At 37.6% G+C, this 23,447-nt stretch overlaps 1 protein-coding gene across 4 annotated transcripts in view; it reads right to left on the bottom strand.

Annotated features, from left to right (window-relative positions):
* Positions 1-566: 566 nt before the first annotated feature.
* The window catches only part of LOC132139826 (glutamate receptor 3-like), a 37,767-nt gene continuing 14,886 nt past the window's right edge, over positions 567-23,447 (bottom strand). Inside the window, exons 5-16 of one of the 4 annotated variants that reach the window (XM_059548447.1) lie at positions 23,119-23,172; positions 22,862-23,023; positions 22,378-22,545; positions 21,672-21,776; positions 21,199-21,306; positions 18,905-19,111; positions 17,459-17,832; positions 15,955-16,153; positions 11,751-11,998; positions 10,780-10,894; positions 2,405-2,652; positions 567-1,679 (exon numbers count right to left, since the gene is read on the bottom strand). In XM_059548447.1, coding sequence (XP_059404430.1) covers positions 2,407-2,652; positions 10,780-10,894; positions 11,751-11,998; positions 15,955-16,153; positions 17,459-17,832; positions 18,905-19,111; positions 21,199-21,306; positions 21,672-21,776; positions 22,378-22,545; positions 22,862-23,023; positions 23,119-23,172 — 1,986 coding nt within the window. In that variant the 3' untranslated portion in view covers positions 567-1,679; positions 2,405-2,406. Of the gene's footprint in view, positions 1,680-2,404; positions 2,653-6,457; positions 6,573-10,779; positions 10,895-11,750; positions 11,999-15,954; positions 16,154-17,458; positions 17,833-18,579; positions 18,620-18,904; positions 19,112-21,198; positions 21,307-21,671; positions 21,777-22,377; positions 22,546-22,861; positions 23,024-23,118; positions 23,173-23,447 lie in introns of those variants that run through there. The other 3 variants (XM_059548446.1, XM_059548448.1, XM_059548449.1) reach the window with 3 other exon arrangements.

Raw genomic sequence — 23,447 nt, 5'->3', positions numbered from 1 at the left:
GTGCAGAGCTCCAGCTGTGTAGCTGTCAGACATGATAAAATATAACAAAATTAAGATGGCATAAGGTGTTTTTCAACATTAAAATACCTTCTTCTTCCAACCTAATTTGTACAGACAACTATAAGGCAATCATACACTGAAATTGCCTGACAAATGTAAGCGTCAATGAAAAATGGAAATGGTTGAGATTAAATAAACTTGTGTACAAATTCACAGGTAATAAAGCTGAAATGACACATTAGTCAGTTGAAATTTGTCTGAAATCTGTCTTTATTTACAAAATATACCTAAATTTTCAAGAGTTGGATGCAGTCATGCAATAGGACAGATTATTGTTTTCCTCAGGATGTACCTTGGCCATTTCATAATTTTCAATTCATTTTTTTAATAATTAATATTAACAGGGAATGGACAAGGAGAGGGAGAACAGATGACTGAGACGAGCAACATGTCAAGGGTGGCTTTCTTGAGGTGAAAGCTGTTTTCATCCTTACTGTACATGCAAATTCACTTACAAATCAAACATAAGTCAGTTTTACAAAATCTTAAAAATAAATATGCATATTACCATCTAAGCAAATGTTAAGAATTTAAACAGAGACTTTATCTGCATTTATAAAATCAATTCAAAAATCAATTTATAATTTATTAAAGCATTTTAAAACAAAGTAAATACAATATGTCAAGGTAAAAACTTAAAAAAGACTTAAAAAAGAATTGATCAAGCATAAAAACCGTTGACTATGATAGTGAAATATATGAATATTTTTTGTTGTTGTTGTTGCAAATGCTATATGAATATGCTGTCATTATCTCCTATGTTTCAGAATAAAGTAATTTGGCAAATAAATTTAGAATCTTACACTCTTGTTGGGTTTACAGTACAGAAAAGAGAGATGTGTCCTGTCTCTCTCTCTCTCTCTCTCTCTCACACACACACACACACACACAGTCAGACAGACACACTCTCTCACTACACATACAGCAAGAATTCACTATAAATATGCTAAGAACAAAAAAAAAAATCTAAATAAACTACAAATTGTGATAGGTAACAATATTGACATTAGTTCTCTGGTGCCATAATGTATCTGAAAGTATTATTTACATTATTCATAACAATTATGTTGATGAGGAATCACAACACAAACTTTAAATAATAAGCAAAATCCTTCAAAAATATTTCCTAAAAATTGCATAAAATGTTTGTCTGCAGACACTCCTTCTAGTGCGAGATGTCATGAAGACAAGCTGTCTGTCAAACATTAAACACTGTCATCACTGATCATGAGATCAACCAAATCAAACCTATCATCACTCTATGTGTCTATCTCTCCTTCCCTCCTTTTCTGTTATTCCCTCTCATAATAAGAATAAATTAAAACATGGTTTTAGACCCAGCACCCAGCGGCACATCTCAAGGACTTGGTGAGATTGGTCTGCATGTTTGGATGTTTTTCCACTAGTTCAGTAAGGCACTGAGAAAGGGCGAGCGGGTGTTGGTCCATCCGTCAATTATAAGTTCAGGTTGTGGTCAGAGCCGAGAAGACAAGTGTTCTGGTTAGATGAGTTTTGGTTGGGTGCGTGTCCACTTTCTAAAGGGAATCGCAGTCGTTTCAAAGAGACGGAGTCTATCCCATGCCACATACCACATGATCAGCAAGGGTCAGGCTTCCAATCTGAGAATAAGAAAAGAGAGCAGCCCGGCCCATTTGAGACTTGCAGATAGATACACTCTTTTGACAATACATTTAATTCAGACAAAAGGCAGTAAATAAAAAAAAGCACTGATCTAAAAGCAGAAAGTTTGAAGAGATGGAGCTCCTGTTCATGGCAAACAATTTAAATCTGCTGTAAATTCCACCGGACTAAGTGGGGTCAAATTTGCAAATTCAGCAACAAAAGAACCACTGTTTGTTATCGATAGTGTAGTCACACAGCTCATTGAGAAGCTAACTTTCAAACCAAGCAATTGCACTTGACCAAAATATTTGTGGGGAATTATTTCATCCTTTTCCTACTGATAATTTGTAGAACAAACAGTAAATGTGACTACACCTTTAAAGCACTACTGTTTGTATCCCTGATAGTTTTGAAGTGAAGTGACGTGTGGCCAAGTATGGTGACCCATACCTTGAATTTGTGATCTGCATTTAACCCATCCAAGTGCAAACACACAGTAGTGAGTAGTGAACACACACACACACACACACTGTGAACACAAAAACGGCAACAAAAAACAGCAGCTTTAACACAGTGGGAAACTTTACTTACCTCAGACCTGAACACCAACTCTGATATCATCACTCATCAGAAGTAGATCACCAATTATTAATACCTTTTTCTTAAGAAATGGTATTACCAACAAACAAGAAAAACACACAGAAAACAGTCTTAGACGAACCATTATATTTTGACGCTCTCTGTTCCGTAGACATTATAGCCCTCTCTGTATGTGGTGAAACTCTGTGTGGTGGACGGAGGAGCTGGTTTGAAGTTCTGTGCATTATTGGCAAGTTTTAGGCGTTTGGTCTCCTGGTGTGACTTATAGCAGAACTCCACCAGAGCCACAGTCATGGCCAGACCCAGACCCCCCACCAGGATATAGAACACGCCGGCCACGTTACTGAGACTCAGCGCGCTGGTCTTATCCTGCAGGGGGGAGACAACGTTAGTACAGAAGTAGTGTACGAAGTTGCACACTAAACTACTATATAATAACTAACAAATTAAACATACTTTCACTACCCAGCATGCACTAATTCACACTCTCACATACACAGCAGCGCATCTTCAATTTCACCCTCTTGCACACTAGGAGTTGCACAACTAGTCAATTCACTGGGTCTGTGTCAACTAGTTATGGTTCAAATGATTCCAGTTGTGCTAGCTTAACATATATTGAAAAGCAGGAGGAAAATTTCTCTGTCGATAAACTGTGTATCCATTGAGGTACATGCTGTTAGCTTGGTATAATAAGCTATAATGGCCAAAAATAATTGAAATAACTACATAATTCTCTTAAAAATGGTTAATCTATGGTTGCATTAAGAACCCATGGAAACTTTCCAATGCACAAAAGTGTTCTTTATGGAGTAAAAAAATTAATGAAATAAATCAGATTATCAAACCGTTGTTTACACTAACAAAAATGGTACTTTTAAAAATTGTGCCGTTGCCTTTACATAACGAGCCATAATCAGCAAATATACTGGAAATTACACTCTTAAAACTAAAGGCTCTTTATCAGGATCTAAGGTTCCACGATCATTATATAACATCCACTGAACCCTTCCAATGCACAAAAAATTCTTTATAGGGGAAATATAATTATCAGATTATTGGAACGTTCTTTTAAATAATAAACACTAATAAACAAAAAGTTCTCTGAAGAATAGTTCACTGAAAGTTCCTTTGGGGAGCCCAAAATGATTCTTCTCACATTGTTATGAAACCCTCCATTTGTGCCCATAAAGTGGTTTACTTTCACAAAGCACATTATAAGCAGATACTATATAAATGCTGCAGAATTCTGAGATTCAAGCAAAATTTATCCAAAGTTATTGAACCATTCTGAAACTAACTTAACGGGGTCATATGATGTGGCTAAAAAGAACATTATTTGGTGTAATGAAATGTGTTTATGTGGTTTAAGGTAAAAAAAAAAAAAAATTTTCTACATAGTGTACATTATTGTTTCTCTTCTGTATCCCGCCTTCTGAAACTCTTTTTACAAAGCTCATCGGTCTGAGAAGCAAGGTGTGCTCTGATTGGCCAGCTTTCCAGTGCGCTGTGATTGGCCAAATGTTTCAAGCATCTGACGGAAATGTTACGCCCCTTTTACATATACTGTTTTGGCGTGTCCCGGTCTGAACACCGGCATGCCAGGACAAAAATAATAAAAACTCATTACAAACGAGGCAGTTGTTGCATCCAATGGGGACATAATTACTGATTACAATTAATTATACTGTCTTTTTATGCATTACATATCGCGCTGTGTAAACATAAAACCATGTCTGCATTTGTGATAAGAGAAACGACAAACAACAAGTGCTACTCTACAGCCGGGTGCTTGAGTGAGGAACAGCTGGGGGCTTGAGTGAGTGGCAGCCAGCAGCTATAATGAGGAATGACCGGCGGATTCGACGAAGGAGGCCAGACTGGACTCTGCTTCATCCACAGTGAAAGCCGATCCGGCAATCCACAGTGTTGATGTATTTTTTCAGCAACCAGCACGGATCAGCTCTTGGCACGAATTGGCACCGGAGGCAACAGCGAGAATAAAAGGTACACCTTCTTTCTTTGCGTGAAAATTTGGGCGGCATTTTGCAAATCTTCCCACACAATGACGTAGACATGTGGGGGCGTGTTTAAATGAGCCGTTTTGGGGGGTGTGGACAAGTCTTAACTTTTATAAAGAATATCTCTTTAGATTTGAGACTTTAGTCTTTGCAACTTTATAGATCTTTTTATGCACCACGAACTTGTAACACTCCAAAGAGAAAGGAAAAATGTAAATCACATCATATGATCCCTTTAATTTAAGTGGAGCTTAAAGGCTGACATAAAAGTGATTGAGACATGACTTTTTTTTTCTTTTTTTTGCAAAATGAATGTGGAAATTGCAATTTCTCACTTGATTCAGCAGATTGGACTTGCACTCTCCCTTTATGCCAGAAATAGCAAAGACTACTGTTGAGTCAAAAAAAGAAAAAAAAGGTAACCAGTGATCCACTGACTAGTCGACCACTTTCCACCTAGTAAAAATGACAAGCCATGCAAGCCCTGTTACACACATACAGCACGCAATTTGCTTGAAGGGAAAGAAGACGAAAATAAAAAGGTGTACTAGAGGGATTATTCAAAGGGCATCAAATCAATATGAGATGTGCCCAGAGGTCAAAGGTTAATGTATTAAAAGCTCAGGCAGCTCAAGAGAGGAAGAAATTATTCCCTCTCTCCTCTCATACATTCACTCTTCTGGCCAGTGAAATATTACCTTCATATAGAACACACACACACACACACACACACACACACACACACACACACACACACACACACACGCACACGCCCCCACACACACACACACACACACACACACAGGTGAAGAGCCAGCTCTGGACCTGTTGCCCCCTCTAGAGGTGAAGTTGAGTCAGTACAGAAACATTACAAATAATCTGCCATCAGAGAGCTACATTCAGATCCTCTGGCTTCTTCAGGCTGCCATCTTAATAGAGGAAGTGAGGAAGAGGAGAAGGAGGGGTAAGAATATTGATGTTACTATGGCAATTCCCCTCTCTGAACTACTTCTGCAAGCTTCACAGCCTTCAAAACTCATTAACAGACACCTGCATGCGACCAACGGCACACCTCAAAACACAGACAAGCCTAAACAGGACTCGGTTCTGCTGCTGTGGCCACCAACCTGACAGTCTACCAACACTCACAAACATGGTCTGTCTTCACTAGAAGACTGTGAAAGGGCACCGTAGCAACAGAGGACTGGGAGTGTAGCATTACTGTCTTGAATGCAAAGCTAGAGACCTGTTTTTTTAATACATTTACCAGGTTACAGGCCCATTTAGTCAGTGGTAAAGCCTCTGCTGTGCATATGCATATGGGACATGTTTTCAGAGTTATCAGACTGGATTACATAAAGAATTGTAATAAAACAATTGCATTTTATGCTCACTAACTAGAGTCTCTAGGCAAACATGCTTTCCTGAAAGTGGGCTCTGTTAAACCGATGCCACTAGCTAATAAGGGGGGGGGGAAGTCCTTCTATAGGGAGTGCTGTGCAGTTTCAACTCAGTCAGAACTAAAAAATTAACTTACCAGGGATATGTCCCAGGTGTATACATCCACTTAAGCAGATTTGATCCATTTTCAAATAATATAAAGCATTCAGATTCCTACTTACTCCCTTCATTAGCATTACGTGATAATGCATCATTGCATCAGGCCAATTAGAAATAATAGTTTCTTTTAAATTTTCATTCTGATGATTAATATCTATGAATGTTGCCTAGAGATGATTTAAACACAACATCAATATTGAGAATGAGTCAATGTCACAGCAGCAGAAGAGAAACAAATCTGATGAAACAGTTAACTTGTAAACTTTCTAAATCACTGTTATGTATACTTACTGCAAAATACTTTTACTTAACACTTAAATAATGAATGACGTACACTTATAAGTGCTTTGCAAATCTGTCATATCTCTTTCTCTCTGTGTGTGTTTGTGTTAATCCTAAAGGTGCTACATGATATTTAAAAAAAACGCATACGTAAAGATTATTTCACAGGAAGGGGCCAAAATGAAGTGATTCCAGCTGGGGCCAAATCCACTAAATCCATTAAAAACAGTAAATGATGCTGGGGCATGTTATGATATTTGTAGAATATGAATGTGTTTGTTTGTTAGCAGTAAATGATTGAGCAGACTAACCTTACTCCCAGAGTCTTTGGTCCCACATTCACCCTTATCGTACCACCACTTGTTTTTCAGCTTGTCTAAGATGCCTTGTTCACTGAGTTTCAACACTGCAAGGTTTACAGGAGTTCTTCACGAGGGGAAATAACATAAATAACATGGCACCATTATGTTATTTTATGTTATTAACACTTAAACCTACCGAATATCTGTTAACCAAAGTGATACTGTAGGACACCTGGCCTTGTGCTGTTGATATCGTAGACAGCGAGAGAATAAGAGAGGGAGAGGTGGAGAGAGAGAGGGAATGCAGGCAGGGCTAGCCTCAGTGTTACCTTCGACTTTTGACCTGGCAGTGCTACCTACTGTTATCGCTTTGAGTAATCGGCACTCACTGTTCCAACAGAGGCAGAGAGAGTAATCATGGTATCAGCCAAACAGAGCATAATTACAAAGAGCACTGGGCAGGTGAGTTTCGTTATTTTAATTGTGGTGCAAATACAGCTTTTCTAACCCAGTATTCAGCAAGCTGGATCCATCAGGAGAAAAAACCCTTGCTTGACTAACAGACAAAACAGGACCCAGCAGTCAGAAGGGGAACTGGTCTGTGGTGGGTGAGGGCTGAAGCCAAACATCTTACAAACGAAAACACAGAGCCTTCATTAAAGTCATGTAAATAATAAACAAAATATGGGGGATTTGGAAGATATTTGCATAATGCATCCTATTGAAAATTTTATTTGCAATGATTTCCAGGACAGCAGACAAAATAATAGAAACAGTACTGCAGCTGCTTAAAGATGTTACTATTCCTTCTGGGCATTTCGTTTTGTAAAATGTTAGTATGTCATCAGCAGGACTGCTGGGAAACTCAGTTTATTTTCCTTCTGCTAAATGATGAGGGTTGTAATCCAGCAAAGCACATATTCCATACTTACCGCTGTAACACAAGTCCGCTTCAGACATCGAATGGGTTGACACCTGACAAATAATACCTTGAAAGAATGTGATCCAATTAGGGAGAGATGGACCTACTGCTTGAGTACATTAAATTAGTATTTATGTGTGTAAAAAGCCACAATATATTGCTTCATTTTCAATTCTACTCATGCAACAGAACTTTACAAACATAGTCCCTTAAAATTTAATTCAAATTTTAAATTAAAATCAAAATTTTAAATAACTAATACATTAATACATTGCTACTACTTCAACAGTGTGTTATAGTTAGAATGATAGAAATAGAATGAATAATGCATAGAGTCTAATACTATTTATGTTAAATTGAATCCTGTATATGAGCATACAAACCTCCAGCAACAGCTGGATCTATTAGTAATCCATGCACAAAAAGAGGCCCTAATTCTTATATCTATGACCACTTCCTACTGTTTTGACGTAGATTTTCACTACTGTTGCTGTACTGTATGTTTGCTATTTGAAGTTTTAAGCCAGCGGTTTTCAATTCCAGTCCTCGTGCCCCCCAGCTCTGCATATTTTGTATGTCTCTCTGTGTTAACACACCTGATTCAGATAATCAGCTTTTTAGAAGTGAGCTCCGTGCATGAACTGTTTTCCCATTGACATGGTCCCTACACAGTGTTCATTGCTCCCTACTCCCTGAGCAGGGGAAATCTGTTTAATTCAGTTTACTTTACTTAAGTTTACTTCACTTCGGAACATTCATTCACAGATTTGCGCTGCGCAACGTCTTCACACACAGACAAGTGTGACATCATATACCTCAGTAAATAAATACAATTTAAATTCATGTCTTGCTCACTTTAATGCACTTGGAACTGGAACTGGAATCATGGTGGAATATCCGTTGATGTCCACTTCGCAAGGCACTTACGTTCGAATAGAACAAACATCTGAAGCCATAAGAAATACAACAAATTTGCAGAGCAGGGGGACAGGAGGATTGGAATGGAGAACCGCTGCTTTACGCTATATGAGTTGGGATTTTCTGTATATTTACAGCGTACTACAGTGTATTGTTTTTCATTTTGCTGTGCGCTAATAGTATGGCATACCTGCTGGGTTTGCTGAATTACTCCATTCATGCATTTTGGATCAGGTAGAGGTCAATAAATGAGGAACATGCAGTTGTGATGTCATAACAGACTAGACACCCTCTACCCAGCATGCTCAACTTATCAATGCATGGACTAGGCAGCCATTTTGGTCTCTGAGTTTAGAGCGAGAGCCAATTACTGCAGTGAACTCGCTTCTGAAGACCAAACAGGACTGAGTGTGGCTGCCTTGCCCTCATGATAGGCTGAACAGAGGGTAACCATTCTGCAGGCACAGGTGCTAAAGAAAAGTGTCAGTAAATTCATTGAGAATTGTGTGTGACTATAATGAATTTGTGCTTTCTTGTTGTTGTGTGTGCACCCATATGCAGATGAATGTATGCACTTTGTGAGTCAACAATCCGTCACCAGATCTTCCTCCACCTTTGATTTCTAGGAGTGTTTAATTAGAATTCTCACGTTTTCCTGTGATGTTTTGTCCCTTCAGGACTGTCTGGCTCGGCAGGCATATATTTTTCTTTAATCCCACCAACAAGGGAGCTACGGGCTTTTCCATGGGTTACACGTCAATTCAAGGAATAATCTGAGAAAGCTGGTGGCTCCAAAGGGATTTGCATACTTGAGGTAGGAAGTTGGCCAAAGACAAAAATTTTGTTTTTTTTTTCTTCCAAAAATAAAAAATAGAATAAAAAGATGTCATCTGGCTGTTTGTGACGATACCAAAGTCTTCACACTTTTCGACTATCACTAACAAACGATCAGTCAACATGTCCAAATGTTTGGAAATGCTTAGTGATTTGGATAATATCTGCATAAATCCTTGTCATTTGTGAAGACTTTGCAAGGGATAAGACAAACTAAGAAAAGTTTATATTAACTAAAATGTATGATTTCAGAATGCATTGAAATATGACAGTTTTTTTTAAATATCTAAACTGTTCTAATTGTTATGTTTATGTACTAACCTAATTAGCAATCAATAAGCTATGAAGGCGTGCTTACTTCGAAAAAGAAAGCCAAGGTAAATTGAATCCAGTAATTAGGCATCACAGCTGAATATGGTGTTGATGTATTGCTATTAACTTGTAATCGAAAATAATTTAAGTGTTGCTGGTCTTCAGTGATAAATGCAAGTTACTTGAATGCATTTAAACCAAAAAATAAAATGTATCATTATGCTGATATTGTCCAAAACCCAAAACACTTTGCTCAGGGCATTTCATAACTTTTGGAGTGTATTTTAAACTACAATGTAAACACATGAGCAACATCTTCGCTAAACTACAGCTCCAAAACTATTAAAGTATATTCACCAAAAAATATAAACTCTGAAATCACTTTCCTACCCTTGTGTCATTCAAAACCCGTTTGACGTTATTTCTTCTGTGGAACACAAAAGAAAATATTTAGAAAACTGTTGGTAACCAAACCGTTTTGGTGACCACTGTATGGACAAAATATGTTGATGTTTCACAGAAGAAAGTAAAAAAAAAAGTTCTTTCTTTTGTCCAAAGCGACTTACAGTGCATTCGGGCTAACATTTTTACCTAACGTGTTCCCTGGGAATCGAACCCACAACCTTTTGCACTGCAACACAATGGTCTACCACTGAATGACATGAGTACAGTAAAGTAAAGAATAACTGATGATGGGTCGTTGAATTATTAGAAAAATAATGCACACCCAAGGTTCGCGTCATGGCCATTACACCTCGGGTGTAACATTAAACAGGTTCAGCCAATCCTCTATGCTTTAGAAAGCTACAGGCACCTATTTTCCAGAGCAGTTTTGGTCTTGTTTGAACTGTCTATTAGATCCTCATACATCTTTCTGCTGATAGCCCATTAAATCCTGATGCCTGGTATACACAAACAGTACATTTTCTGATGATCTATCATTACATTTACCTAGAACAAGCTGCTGGTTTTACCACACAAACAAACAAACCTTCGAGGTGGTTCCTAGTAAGCTGCACTCTTGGAGACCCTGACCTTCCTCCACACATCCACCCACCCTAGACTTTATTCTTCTCCTCCTCTGCTTCCTTTCCTCCATTAGCCAAGTAAAGGGTCACATCTGAACACAGTTTACCTTATTACATAAGCTCCAAAAACTGTTACATTAGCAGCACTGACAGTAACTGTGGCCATCGCAAGTGGTGCTAATGTCCTTGGGTCTTTAGGCACAGTTTGCTTGTGTCCACCCCTGAGGGTCACCGTACTGTTGGCGGGGGTCATATGTCACAGCCTTGCCGATTACTCGTAGCTATGAAATGGTTGTTTGGGTGAGATTGAGGCTGACCTTCGAGTCCCCTCCCCCGCTGCCGCACTCTCCCTTGTCGTACCACCATTTATTTTTCAGCTTGTCCAGCAGGCCCTGCTCATTCAGCTTTAACACCGCCAGGTTTACAGCGCTTCTTCAAATGATAAACACATAGCTCGTAAGAAAAGGGACAGGTTCGTGAGAAATCTAATGAGACTGCCGCAACTGGCAGTTTTTTTTTTTGTTAGGGGTCAATACAAGAGGAGAGACCGGTTAACTGGTGAAGTGGTTGGACCGCGCGAATGGTTAACTGGTAGTTTTTGGACCGTTTGTTTGGTTAATGGTTGGTTACTGGGTACAGACAGAAGCGTGTGTGCAAGTAAGGTGCGTGTGGTGCCGAGTGGACAGAGATAAACAGAAAGAAGTGAGATTATAAGAAAAAGAGTGCTGGTGAATGATGGGAATGATGTAGGAAGATAAGAAACAGCGTATGGCATGACATGCATAGCAACAGGCAGTACAGTGCGGTTGCAGAGAGAAAAAAACAATCCAGCGATACAAACATTAAAGAACTACAATCACAGCACAAAGCAAAGGACAGAGAAGACAAAAAAGAGGAAGAAGGACAACAAGAAAAAGGGGGTAGGAAATCAACAGCAACAGGCATTACGCTGCAAAAATGGACTGTAAATTAAAAGTTAAGTGGCATTTCTGTAGAGAGAAACATGATAGAAACATCACCACTACATACAGTACATAAATAAACAACAACAAAAAACTGAACACACAGACGTGGTTACCTTATCGTGTAACACAAGAGAAAGAGAGAAATAGGCAGAGTGAAAACAAAACAGAAGGAAAAGGTTTGAGGTAGAAAGAATGAGAAAAGTTAAGAGGTTGAGAGAATGAAAAACATAACATGAATGAGACAGAGAGAAGAGAGAGATGGTGGAATCAGGGTAGGTGGAATATTATAACAACAGAGTGAATTGTTATATTATTCCACCCACCTTAATGCCGACCCTTTGGGCGTGGCCACACCGTAGCCCTTGGAGTCCAGGTTCCCTCCCACCTTCATAGTGTCACACGGCTTTCTCTGCTCGATGTATTCGTTCATCGTGGACTCGAGCAGGAACGCAAACTTTCCCTTCGACTTGCGCACGCGAGCCACTCCGTCAGGGGTGGTCTTTACGAATACGGAGGGCTCGGCGGACTTCATGTAAGACCACATCTTCTCGTAGACGGCGATCTTTGAACGCTGAAAGAGAGAAAGGACAAAGAGGAAATAAATGGAAAGGTTAAGAGAGAGAAAAATGAGAGTTTCATGACCTTGTACAAATAAAAAGTGTCTGGCTAAAATTTCCTGTCAGCAGGGATGGACAGTGACTCATTTTGACCTATACCAACCCATCATAAACCACCATGAATAATTTTCCACTATATTATTAGATACATATATGACATGTGCCAGGAGCATTTCTAGCCTTTCATCAGTACTGAGGCAGAGGGCCCCTATCAAAAAAGTGTCCCTATATTTCAATATTTTTTTTATACTATTTTGGTTATATAAGGATATAAATAGTCTTTTCCTTGCTCACAAGCTGCACACACAATAAGCTGCTTGCTCACTGACACAATAGCAGACAAGTTTTGCAAGTTTCGTTTCATATCATGGAATTTAGGTAAATATCACCTCACTTAGGGATCTTTTTGTTTTCGTTCTTATAAAATATCCTATTACACTGTGAAGAACTGCTGCAAACATGTCAGTGCATGAGTGAGTAAACTCTCTAAATCAAACTTTTTAGATGACTAGATCCTATTAGATGAATGGTTATGCATTCACAAATCTGCCATACAGTACATGACTGCTGAAATATTGTCAGAAAAAAAAAAGATTCTAGGTCAGAATATATGTAGGCTACCTGTATATGGAAATCTGTTGACAACCACCATTTAAACCAAGAACCATTGTTTCAGATGTTTCACATCACATTCATCCCACCCCAGACACACTGTCAGCTAAAGGTCTCAAATTTGCCTCTCAATCAATCTTAGTAGGAAACTATAAGCTCTTTAAATAATCACTGAAAAGGTCCTTTACATTCTTAAGAGGAATGTGAATATAAAATAAACAAAAAAAAAAGAAAAAAAAAAGTAGACAAATTATGGCTCTACTAATTATTGTAATTCTGCTGAAATTGAGATGAATCAAAGCTTAGGTTTCATAAACCAAAATATTCTGTGTCCATCTCAAGCAAGATTAGCTATAAATGGCCATGTAGCAGACAGGAAATCTCTGGAGAGAATACACACACATACACCTACATTTATTAGGACAAACACACACACACACACACACACACACACACTCCTTCCTTTATAGGACACAGTTTTGCACAAATACTCTCATACATATCTTCATACATTTTAGGTTAACTTGACCTCCAAACAGCTAGTGTAGGAGTGTATTTGTGCATGTGTTTTCCTTGGGTTTTCAGACACAAACTGTAGAATTTAAAGGACGAAATGTGCAATTTCTGTACCACAAGTGGCACCAGAAGAAATGCAAAAATAATGTGTCTTTTCAGGTCTCTAACATGATAAACATCCATATACCAACTTAAACCATTGGATGATCTGGGTCTGGTTGGTTGGACGCTCAAGTACATAACAGAGCTATTAATCATGATGGGCACAATTTTTAAATATTCACCTGCCAATATATTCCTATCCCCAAACCCCTAAACACAATTTTCCCAGAAAGCTTTTTGTATTTTTTAATTTTCATTAACCCGTCATTCTCTTCATTACAAAAATAGTTCACCCAAAATAAAAGTTCTGTCATCATTTACTCAGACTTGTGTTCTTTCAGACCTGTATTTGCGAGTGACTTACTCAGAATGCAAAAGGAGAAATTCTGAAGACCTTTTTCATGTAAGTCCTACAAACTATACATAAAAGTCTCTTTTAAGTTGTTATGACCCAGCAATATTGATTTCCAAAAATTCTGATTTAAATCATTTGTTGAGAGTTCACTAGAATAAAAAAGAACAGTAAAAACAGTAATATTGTGAAATATTATTATAACCTTTTGTAACTTTATTCCTGTAATGGCAAAGCAGACACTACTTTAGTCTTCAGTGTTGCATTATCATTTGATTATTTATTTAAACCTTTTTTTTTTTTTGGTGACCATTCCACCATAAACCCACATTGTATTTCTACCTAAAAACCTAAACTCAAACCAGCATTTCCATCTTATTGCTGAGCTATACACTAACACTTGTTAGGAGAGTTTGTTGCAATGAACACAAGGTGGAGACCGTCTCCACATCAAATTCAGTCTGACTCTGTGTGTCAGCTGCTCTCCTCTCATCACTGCTCTGATCCAGTCTGTTAACAGATTTTGTTAACAACTCATGAAAGAGAGAGGAGCTAAAGGGCACCTCAATTCATGTGTTCTCCATCTCTGTCTCCAACCACTCTTCAGTGGGTCTGTGATGTGACAGTGACTGTGTGAGAGACTGATTATGTGTGTGTGTGTGTGTAAGTATGTGTACATGTATATCTGCTTCCACACACACACACACACACACACACACACACACACACACACACACACACACACACACACACACACACACACACACACACACACACACACACACACACACACACACACACACACACAGTAATCGTGAGTAATCGTGACATTAAGGTGAAATGACAGGATGAGCTCATCAGCAGGGGTGTATCTGGGTCATCTTAAAACTGCCCTGTTCCCTGTCATCTCAAAACACACATGCACACACACAAAAACACAAACACACACTCAGCCTCTGGCTGCCTTACATGGAAAATACTGATATTCAGTAAAACATTAGTTTAGATTAGTCAAAGATGGTCGCATGCCACTTTTTTGTGAAACTGACAATTGACTGTAATCTCAGTTTAGTTTTAATATGTGTGTTCTTTTAGATCCCTTAGTCATTTAATATTTAAGTTCTTTGAGAAAACAATCATAATCATGCTTAAGAAAAGAAATCAAAGACATTCCCTCAATCCCATATATCAGAATTTCTCAATCCAAAATCAAAAAACCCTTCCAAGACTGCACATTCTGAATGCCTCCTTTAATTGACAAATTCACTTAAGCTTCTAGTGGCTAATGAGTTGAATAATGCACATTAGGCTTTGTTCAGATAGGCAGAAAAATAAGATTTCTGGCACATTTAACTTGTTTCCTTTTAGTGGGGGCACAAACCATATTCACATGTGATTTACAAGCTGATTAAAATCTTATTTTTTACTGGAAACCACAGGAACATTAACATTACACATTGTGTAAAGTGCATTTTCTTAGTTTCAGTGTTGATGTAGTTAATGCAGTTTGCCTGTAGAAACAAATATACACTACAGTTCAAAAGTTTGGGGTCAATAAGATTGTTTTGTATGAAATTGATACTTATTCAGCAAGGATCCATTTAATTGATCAAAAGTGACAGTAAAGACTTTTTTGGAGAAAAAAAAAGAGATTTCTATAAAAACTAAAATTTCAAATAAATACTGTTCTTTTGACCTTTCTAAGCATTAAATCAGCACATTAGACAAGATTACCAAGGAATCATGTAACACTGAAGACTGGATTGAAGGCTGCTAAAAAATGAAGCTTTCCCTTCACAGAAATACATACCAATTTTAAATATATTAAAATAGAAACCAGTTATCTTTAACTATACAATATTATTATTTCACTGTATTTTTGAAAAAACCAAATGCAGCCTTGCTGAGCATAAGAGACTTCTTTCAAAGACATAAAAACAAAACTGTAACAAACACAAACTTCTGAACAGTAGTGTAGATGTAAATAAGGGCGAGAACCAAAATATGGTTGGGGATCTTCAAGATCAGGACTAACATGTTGTCTACACCAGATGCGACAGTTGTTGCACCGCTCCGTAACAGCTAAATTCTGTCTGCATTGGATGTGACAAAGCAACCGTTGCAAATAATCTTTCCTTTGTGTCAGTATGTCATAAAAAGAGCAAGGCAGCACCACAATGCTTGTGTCCGGTGTAGACACGGCATAAGAAACACTGGCACAGAATACAAGTTTTATTATTATCAAAAACCACACAGGCTTATTTCATCATTTTGGCTAAAAATGGCAGTAATATTACATTTGCCAGTACATTTTAATTGCTGTCTTACCCTGAAGAACTCTTTGGTGGAACCGGAGTCGAGTGTTCCGTAGGCGATCTCCGTCTGCTTGGCCAGGTCTTCTGCACTCTCTATAGGCGACACCATCCTTTCCACAGTCAGGAAAGCAGCCAGATTGGCAGTGTAGGATGAAATGATGATCAGAGTGAAGAACCACCACACACCTCCAACAATACGGCCAGACAGAGACCTAAGAGAGAGGGAAAGAGGAAGCAAGAAAGACAATGGGAGAGCAAACAAATTCCCTGTGAAAGGTTAACAATTAGCACAGAGGTATTAAGACTATTACTGCCGATAAAAAATGCAAATGTCTTTAAGAAACTATCAAAAAAAAGCACTCAAAGTACAAGTGAAGCTTCTATTTGGACAGGTGTATCTCATGAGAGATAGCAGAAAGATGTGTATGAGAAGAACAGGGTCACAAAGCTGACCTCAAAGATGAAAGACAAGAATTCAAGAGAAATAAGGTGAATGGGCAGGAATACCTAATGAAGGAATAGATGAATGATGGAATGAGTGAAGAGGGCTAACACTTCTCCACTGAAACAGTTTATAAACACCAACTGCTGACAGTAAAATTAGAGACATGCAGCAAGAACACGGTAGCCCTCCAAGAAAGAGAAAAATAGAGTGAAAGAGAGAAAATCTGAACATTTTACAGTCAACACATAGTGAATATAAATTATTTTAGTTGGTGCCCAGCAGTGGTTCTCAAACTGCAAAGCGGTATGATTTATTTGTTTGTTCAGCTAGTTAGTTAGTTTTGGATATCATAAAAAAATATTTTTTTAATAATTTGTGTATATTTTAATTAAAAAACATGGTTGTATTTTTAATAATTAACATTAACAAGAAAAGTTTCAACAAAAAACTTTTAATGTAACATCAAAAATACCTTAACTGCTGGTGTATTTCAAATTACTTATTATTTCCCTCATTTTCAAGTTAATTCAAACAAAATAATCTGTTAAATGATTGTCATTACAAAATTGCCTACGAATACTGTCAGACATTATTATGGTTAACCACATCAACTCTGGGGACCCACCGGTGGGTCCAATATTGCATATGCCTAATTTTCAAAAAATCAAAATAACAGCTGAAGTGGTTAAAGTAGTGCAAAGGTTTCTTTAGATTCAAAGATCACTCTGCCTTAAAAATTATTTAAAACAAGCTGTACTTCAAAAGAGAAAAAGAGGAGATAAAGACAGGAAAACTTGTAGTGACCATATTGTGACTGATTGATGGAATGATTGAAAGAATGAATTAATTAATGAATGAACAGGTGTATAAATGAATGAATGAATGAATGAATGAATGAAGTGATGACAGAATTTGTTAAGATTAGAAGATAAGCTTATTAAATGTGAAACACCCCAAGTAGAATAACATATATGCACCATGAAAGACAAGAGGACCATAAAATGCTAAGATGAGGGGAGCGAGAAAGATGAGGATGGAGAGACAAGGATGGGCTAAATAATAGTACACCAACCTTGGTGAGATATCGCATCCTTGCTGCATGAAAGCTCCAAGAGAGAACCAGAGACTGTTAAAGATGCCGAAGTCGTTGGGAGGGTCAGGTGGCGTCTGTGGATCCTTCGCCTCTTCATTCTCATCCATGTGCCATTCATATGGACTGAAACGACTCACCAGGAAGAGAACGACGCTCACACCAATATATGCGAACACGATACACATCCAGATTTCATAGGCCAGCGGATCCAGGAAGGAGAAGACTCCTGGTTTTGACTTCTGTGGTTTCTTTATCATGATGGAAATGCCCAAACTCATGAAGGGCTTGGAGAAATCTATCACCTCCTCCCGGACAAGGGTTATAGTGAGAGGAGCCACAGCTATATCTGCCCTCTAGAAACATGGAGCACAATAAAGCTCAGTTCATAATACGAAGAAAACAAGAACAACAATTTAATGGTATGATCATGGAAATGTGATCAGATGGTCTACTTTTTTCAAAATGTAGAGACAATAAAAAAGCAAAACGGAGGAATGATCCAGTTGTTTGAATACCAACTACAAATAAAAGTACCTTTAGTTCATTATTTACACTTAACTGTATATTATAACTGCATGTAGCAGATTTTACAATGTACTTCTTTCCCAAAATGACTACCTGTCTCCAATAAATCTAAATAGGACTTCTTAATATTTTGTGTATGTATTTACTAAATTCTGGCTAACATAAGACATTAATTATCATGACATGGACAATAAATAGCTTATGATCATCAAAATGATATAATAAAATTATAATTATAAAATTGGTTGTTATGGTGAAAATACACTGTGCATCCAAGTATTGTGTATATAAGATCTATTTAGTAAAAAAAAATTCACCTGAGATGATTAAATGATATGCATGTTGTATATTCATGATATGTTGAATTGGCTCACAAAAACAAAACAAAAGCAGAGACACACATGCACTCAGTTTCTTACAGTGAATAAAGAATAAGTTATTAAACTTTAACAGGCACCAAATGGGTGGAGCTGATTTTTGTTTTCCCAAAAATAAATGCATTTTTAAGGCCTTTACCCTGGGTTCCTCATGCAGAGAGGCACTTATTTGGAGCTTTTTCCTGTAAAATCACTGACCATGACCAAAGACTTGGGTGATGTCAGCAACACCAAGATACTGGAAATAATTGTAAAATCACATTACACTGTCAAAATAAATCATGTGCCACAGGAATGTTGAGAACTACTCTGACAAGCACCAAACTGTAAAATGTTAAAAGATAGCTAGAAAATCTTGCATAATATATTTTGAAAACCTACAAAAAAAAGTGAATTTGTGACTTTTATTTTGACAGAGTGGTCTGTGATTTTATATGAGGTCTCTTAAGTGTTGCCGGCTTCACACAGCCACTATCCCACCACCGACAATTCGCCTTTGCAGGATCATTTTTCTAGCACTCACCCCATATACCAACTCCCCCACCATGCCGTTCCAGGTCTTGGTCTCAGGGTCGCGTGCTCCATATTTCCCATCAGCTACAATGGACAGTTTGTACCTTATGCCCACGTGCTTTGCGATTTCTGATGCCAAGTCTACACAGTAGCCCTCATAGCGATCATTCCCTTCCAACTGCATATAATTCCTCTTGTACATTACGTATGGAGCTTCCTGTTAACCAAATCAGATGAGGTTCAACTGGCTTTCAGACTGATAGCCCAGAACACACACACACACACACACATAAAATCACTGATTAGTCTGCAATCATGCTGATGTCTCACAAATACAGTACACACTTTCACACTTCTTTCATTCTTACGCATTCACACAAACACATACTGGAAAATAAACATGCATTGTGAGTCTCGTAACAGCAATGTGACCAGCAGTCAAGCTACCAGACAAACAGCAGTTGTGAAGAAAGCTACATGTATTTTTAATTGTTTTGGATTGAGGACAGTGTTATTTAATGGTGGTTTCTGATTACTCAAATTGGAGAGGAAAAAAGAGAGCTGACAGAGATGTGAAGTTGCAGATCCTCTCATTTGTAAACTGAAATCATTTGTCAGTCTAAAGCAAGTATGGAATGGAAGTATAGGAAGCCCTTTTTAATACACACACGTATGTGTACAGTGCATGCAGATGGATTAAAGAGGGAAGCAGATGTTTTCTCACACCTGTATGCTTTTAACTATTTTAATCAGGCCAAACATTAACATCTGATGAAACTTCAGCATTTAATGCAGATCAGAATTCTGCTTTAAAAGCATAAGATCAAACTCTAGTTTTCTTTAATCTTATATTTACTGAACCCAATCATCTATATTTTAAGTTGGTTTCCAGTAATTTAAACTTGTCAATTTATATATGAGGTTTCTTTACACAAGCACTTCTGTCCAACCTGTGCAGAATGAAACATTATTTTAAGATGTTTTAAAAGTCTGTTTAGATTTTTTATTTATTTTTTATTAAACTAATCATCTAATTAACCTTCTTTCAATTTCTGTATCTACTTATGAGGTCATCATAGGCAGAGCCAGAAAGAGATTGCCGTCACCTTTAAATGTAACTTAAGGCGAACCATATGGTACATTTAAATATGACTTTGCTTCTCTAACTAAATTTAGTAACATATATTAATGTAATTATAACTGGTCTTATAAACATTCATTTTGCTAATGTAATGTAACTTATCTATAATAAAACAGCTGTATTTCTTAACGGCACAGTTCTGAAGTACATTTGATTTTTTTCTACTAAGATTTGGTTTCTGTGACCTTCAAGTTATGTATTATTCAAAAGATTAATTACCATATTCAACCTTTAATTAATACTCTTTCAGTTTCATCTCAGTCCTCTCCTCTATCCATCCCAGTCCTCATGTTCTCTGAGTTCTTCATTAAGGACATAATTATAAAACTTTAAGCCCAGCTGTAATCACTGTACAGCCCCAACCAATTCACTTCAAGCATTTGGTTCAATTATTGTGTGTTAGCTTGAACACAGTGAGTCATTCAACACAACATTTCCAGTAGGCAAAACAACTCTACGTGCATAAACTGGCACATGTCCTGTCTGAAATTCTCTAGATTTAGAAGTTCTGCATTTCTTGTTATTTGTTAAATGCGATAGACAGCTACATCCCTGCTCACATTCATCCTTTTAGCATGGACAACTATGTCAATTTTATGGAACTAAAAAAAGAACAAACTGTCTGCACCCATTGGGACATCTGTTTGAACAGCTGGATATTAAAAACAGCACCTCAAACACAAAACACATTTGAACTCTGAGGGGATGTAAAACGAGAGACATCACTTTGCATCTTTTTCTAATGCTTAATATTACACACAGTGTGTGAGAAAACCATCAGCCATGTTTTGAGTGTATATTTCTTTATATTTCCTGCAATATGCATCCAGCTTGGCATCTCAGTCATTCAGTACTTACGTTTGATGAAGTGTAAGAAGCAGAGAGATGGACATTCTAACCTATTTCTTACCAAAGCCAGTATTGTGATGTCACTGCTACAACAGGCCACCGGAATGGAACTGAAAATGCTTTGGCACTCACACGGATAAAGTTGAAACACTCTTCTGTGATCGACTGTTTCAACATGTAGTGAGTGAGTGCAAAGCAAAGTAAAACAGAAAAACATTCTGCCCCCCCAGGATGCAATGCAACTGTGACACTAAACCTGAAAGGGCAGAAGGATCATGGTTCGGTATATTTAAAAGCAGCTTTGGATAGTGTACCATAATAGTAGTGACCACAATGGTTCTGTTTTCCACAGAGGAGGATTCGTTGGTAACCTGCTGCTCCACTATATAAACAAATTTCTCATATTCATTCCAGTAGCCAATCTGCAAGGGACAGAAAGAGTAACAACATAAATAGCATCAATCGATCACAGTCAACCAATAACAGAAATACAGTAATTCAGTAAGAGAATGACTCAGTAGAAATGTGATCTCATGACCGATGGAGGAGGAAAGCAGGTATGAGGGCAGCTGGAGCATTTTAGTAAATGTTAAAGGGGTCATATCATGAGAAATATAATTTTCCTTGAGCTTTCAAGAGAAAATATTTACTTGCACTATATGAAAACATATTGTAACAAAAATAAGCCAAAAAAAGGGCAGAGAACAAACAACAAAGTAACTTGAGGCTTTACTGTGACAGTAATATTGTGTTAATTTATAGAAACTGCCCTCCCAGAGCCACTAACCTTTCTGGCTCCACCTGGTTTCATTTCATAAACATCAATGGTGTAATTTGATCGCCGTCCAAATGAGTCGAACTGAATATTTCCCGTCATACCCTGAACCTGAACCTGCGGGAGGAAAGCACACAGGAACAGTAACATCAACAAAATAACAAGCAAAACAAAAAAGTAAAGCATGATACAACATTATTAAATGTAAAGTATAAGTATCATATAACCATATAGACCTTATGTAGCCCGCCCCTTTTCAGCACTGCATTTATTGTGTTCTGTCTTCTGGTTTGTATTTCCACAGCATGAAGGTATATAAGATCTTATGGATTTATGTATTAACTGCTCCTTTAAAATATTCCCGTTCTACTGACATTTTATATGGCACCCACTTCAAACATTACAATGGTCATCATAATTTTTGTTAACTCTATATTAAGTAAATCAACTTCACTGGCTTCACCTCTCTTTAACAGTGATGCCATAGAAGTACAGTATACAGAGCTACCGCAAAAATAGAAGTCAACACAAAATTCGAAAGATGGTTATGCGCTTGTTTCTCTGGCATATAAGGTCTAAAGGTAAAAATAAACACAAACCATTTAAAATTCATCAAATGTAAATATATATCTAAACATTATTGCACATTCATTGATCATTAAAAACCGTGAATGTAGCTTTTTTCCTATCTCTGAGGCCCTTTATGGCCCTCTCCTACCATTTTGAGAGCTCTCTCAATGTCGATTCCCTGGCTCCATGGTACAGCTGGGTTGGCGAGGCAATCGCCTGCACCCCCTCGACGAGAAATATCAATACGCTGACGTCTCAAATACCGAAATGCTTCGGCTATCACCAGGATGGCATCATGTGTCAGTGCAGAGGTGTACTAAACATGAGAACAAACAGATAAATGGTTTACATGTATGGGCACATCAGTATTAAAAAAGAACCACGCAGACATTCACATGCACAACATGAACAGCTGAATGAGGTGCTTCATGGGAAAATTTAAGCAACACCGACAACAAAAGAAAACATTAATGAAACTACTGCATGACTGCTACATAAAAACTCATTAAAATATGCTATCATAAATTACACATAAATAAACTCTGTAAACATAATCACATAAGTGGCACACTCACAAATAAACTCATCACAAATGCACATAAATAAGCATAGAAATACAGAGAGAGACAGACCTTCAGGGGAGTGTTTCTAGACTCGGGGAACTCTCTCTCATCGAGCCGCTGCCAGCGCTGAAGGAACTGCTGCACGATCGGTGTATCAGGATTTATGATTTGGAATCCGGTAATATTTGCTCCACTAGAAAACACCTTATCCAAACTCATGTTAGAGAATCCCTGCAGAGAGCAAGGGTCAATGGTAAAAAGTGAAAGGTCACTCACAGAAGGTTAAGAAAGAAGAGATCTGGGCATGTGTGTGTGTTTTTTCTCACAAGATTAGCCAGGATGTAATGATATCCTCGATTGTTCTTTCCTGAGATCACGACCTGGAAATAAAAGAATGGAAGAGTGTCACCCAGCATTACGTCTGATTCTTTATGCAGACCATGAGTTCAAAGAGAATGAGTCACAGATTATATTGGCAAACAACAAATTAAATGCAAAAACTGCTGCAGAGTGATTCTGTAACTATGGGCACTTTGTGGTCCCAGCGGTGGGAAAAAAAAGGAGGAAAGTTTTTCTTTTTATTAATAATAAATAGCTGGAAAAAAATGTACTGGGGAAAATTATTGTGTTTTTCTTATTATTAATAGTATAATAC

The sequence above is a fragment of the Carassius carassius genome, chromosome 4 (assembly GCF_963082965.1).
Source record: "Carassius carassius chromosome 4, fCarCar2.1, whole genome shotgun sequence".
Classification (NCBI taxonomy): Eukaryota; Metazoa; Chordata; class Actinopteri; order Cypriniformes; family Cyprinidae; genus Carassius; species Carassius carassius.
The sequence above is the reverse complement of the archived record's forward strand: the minus strand, read 5'-3'. Positions and strand labels throughout refer to the sequence as shown.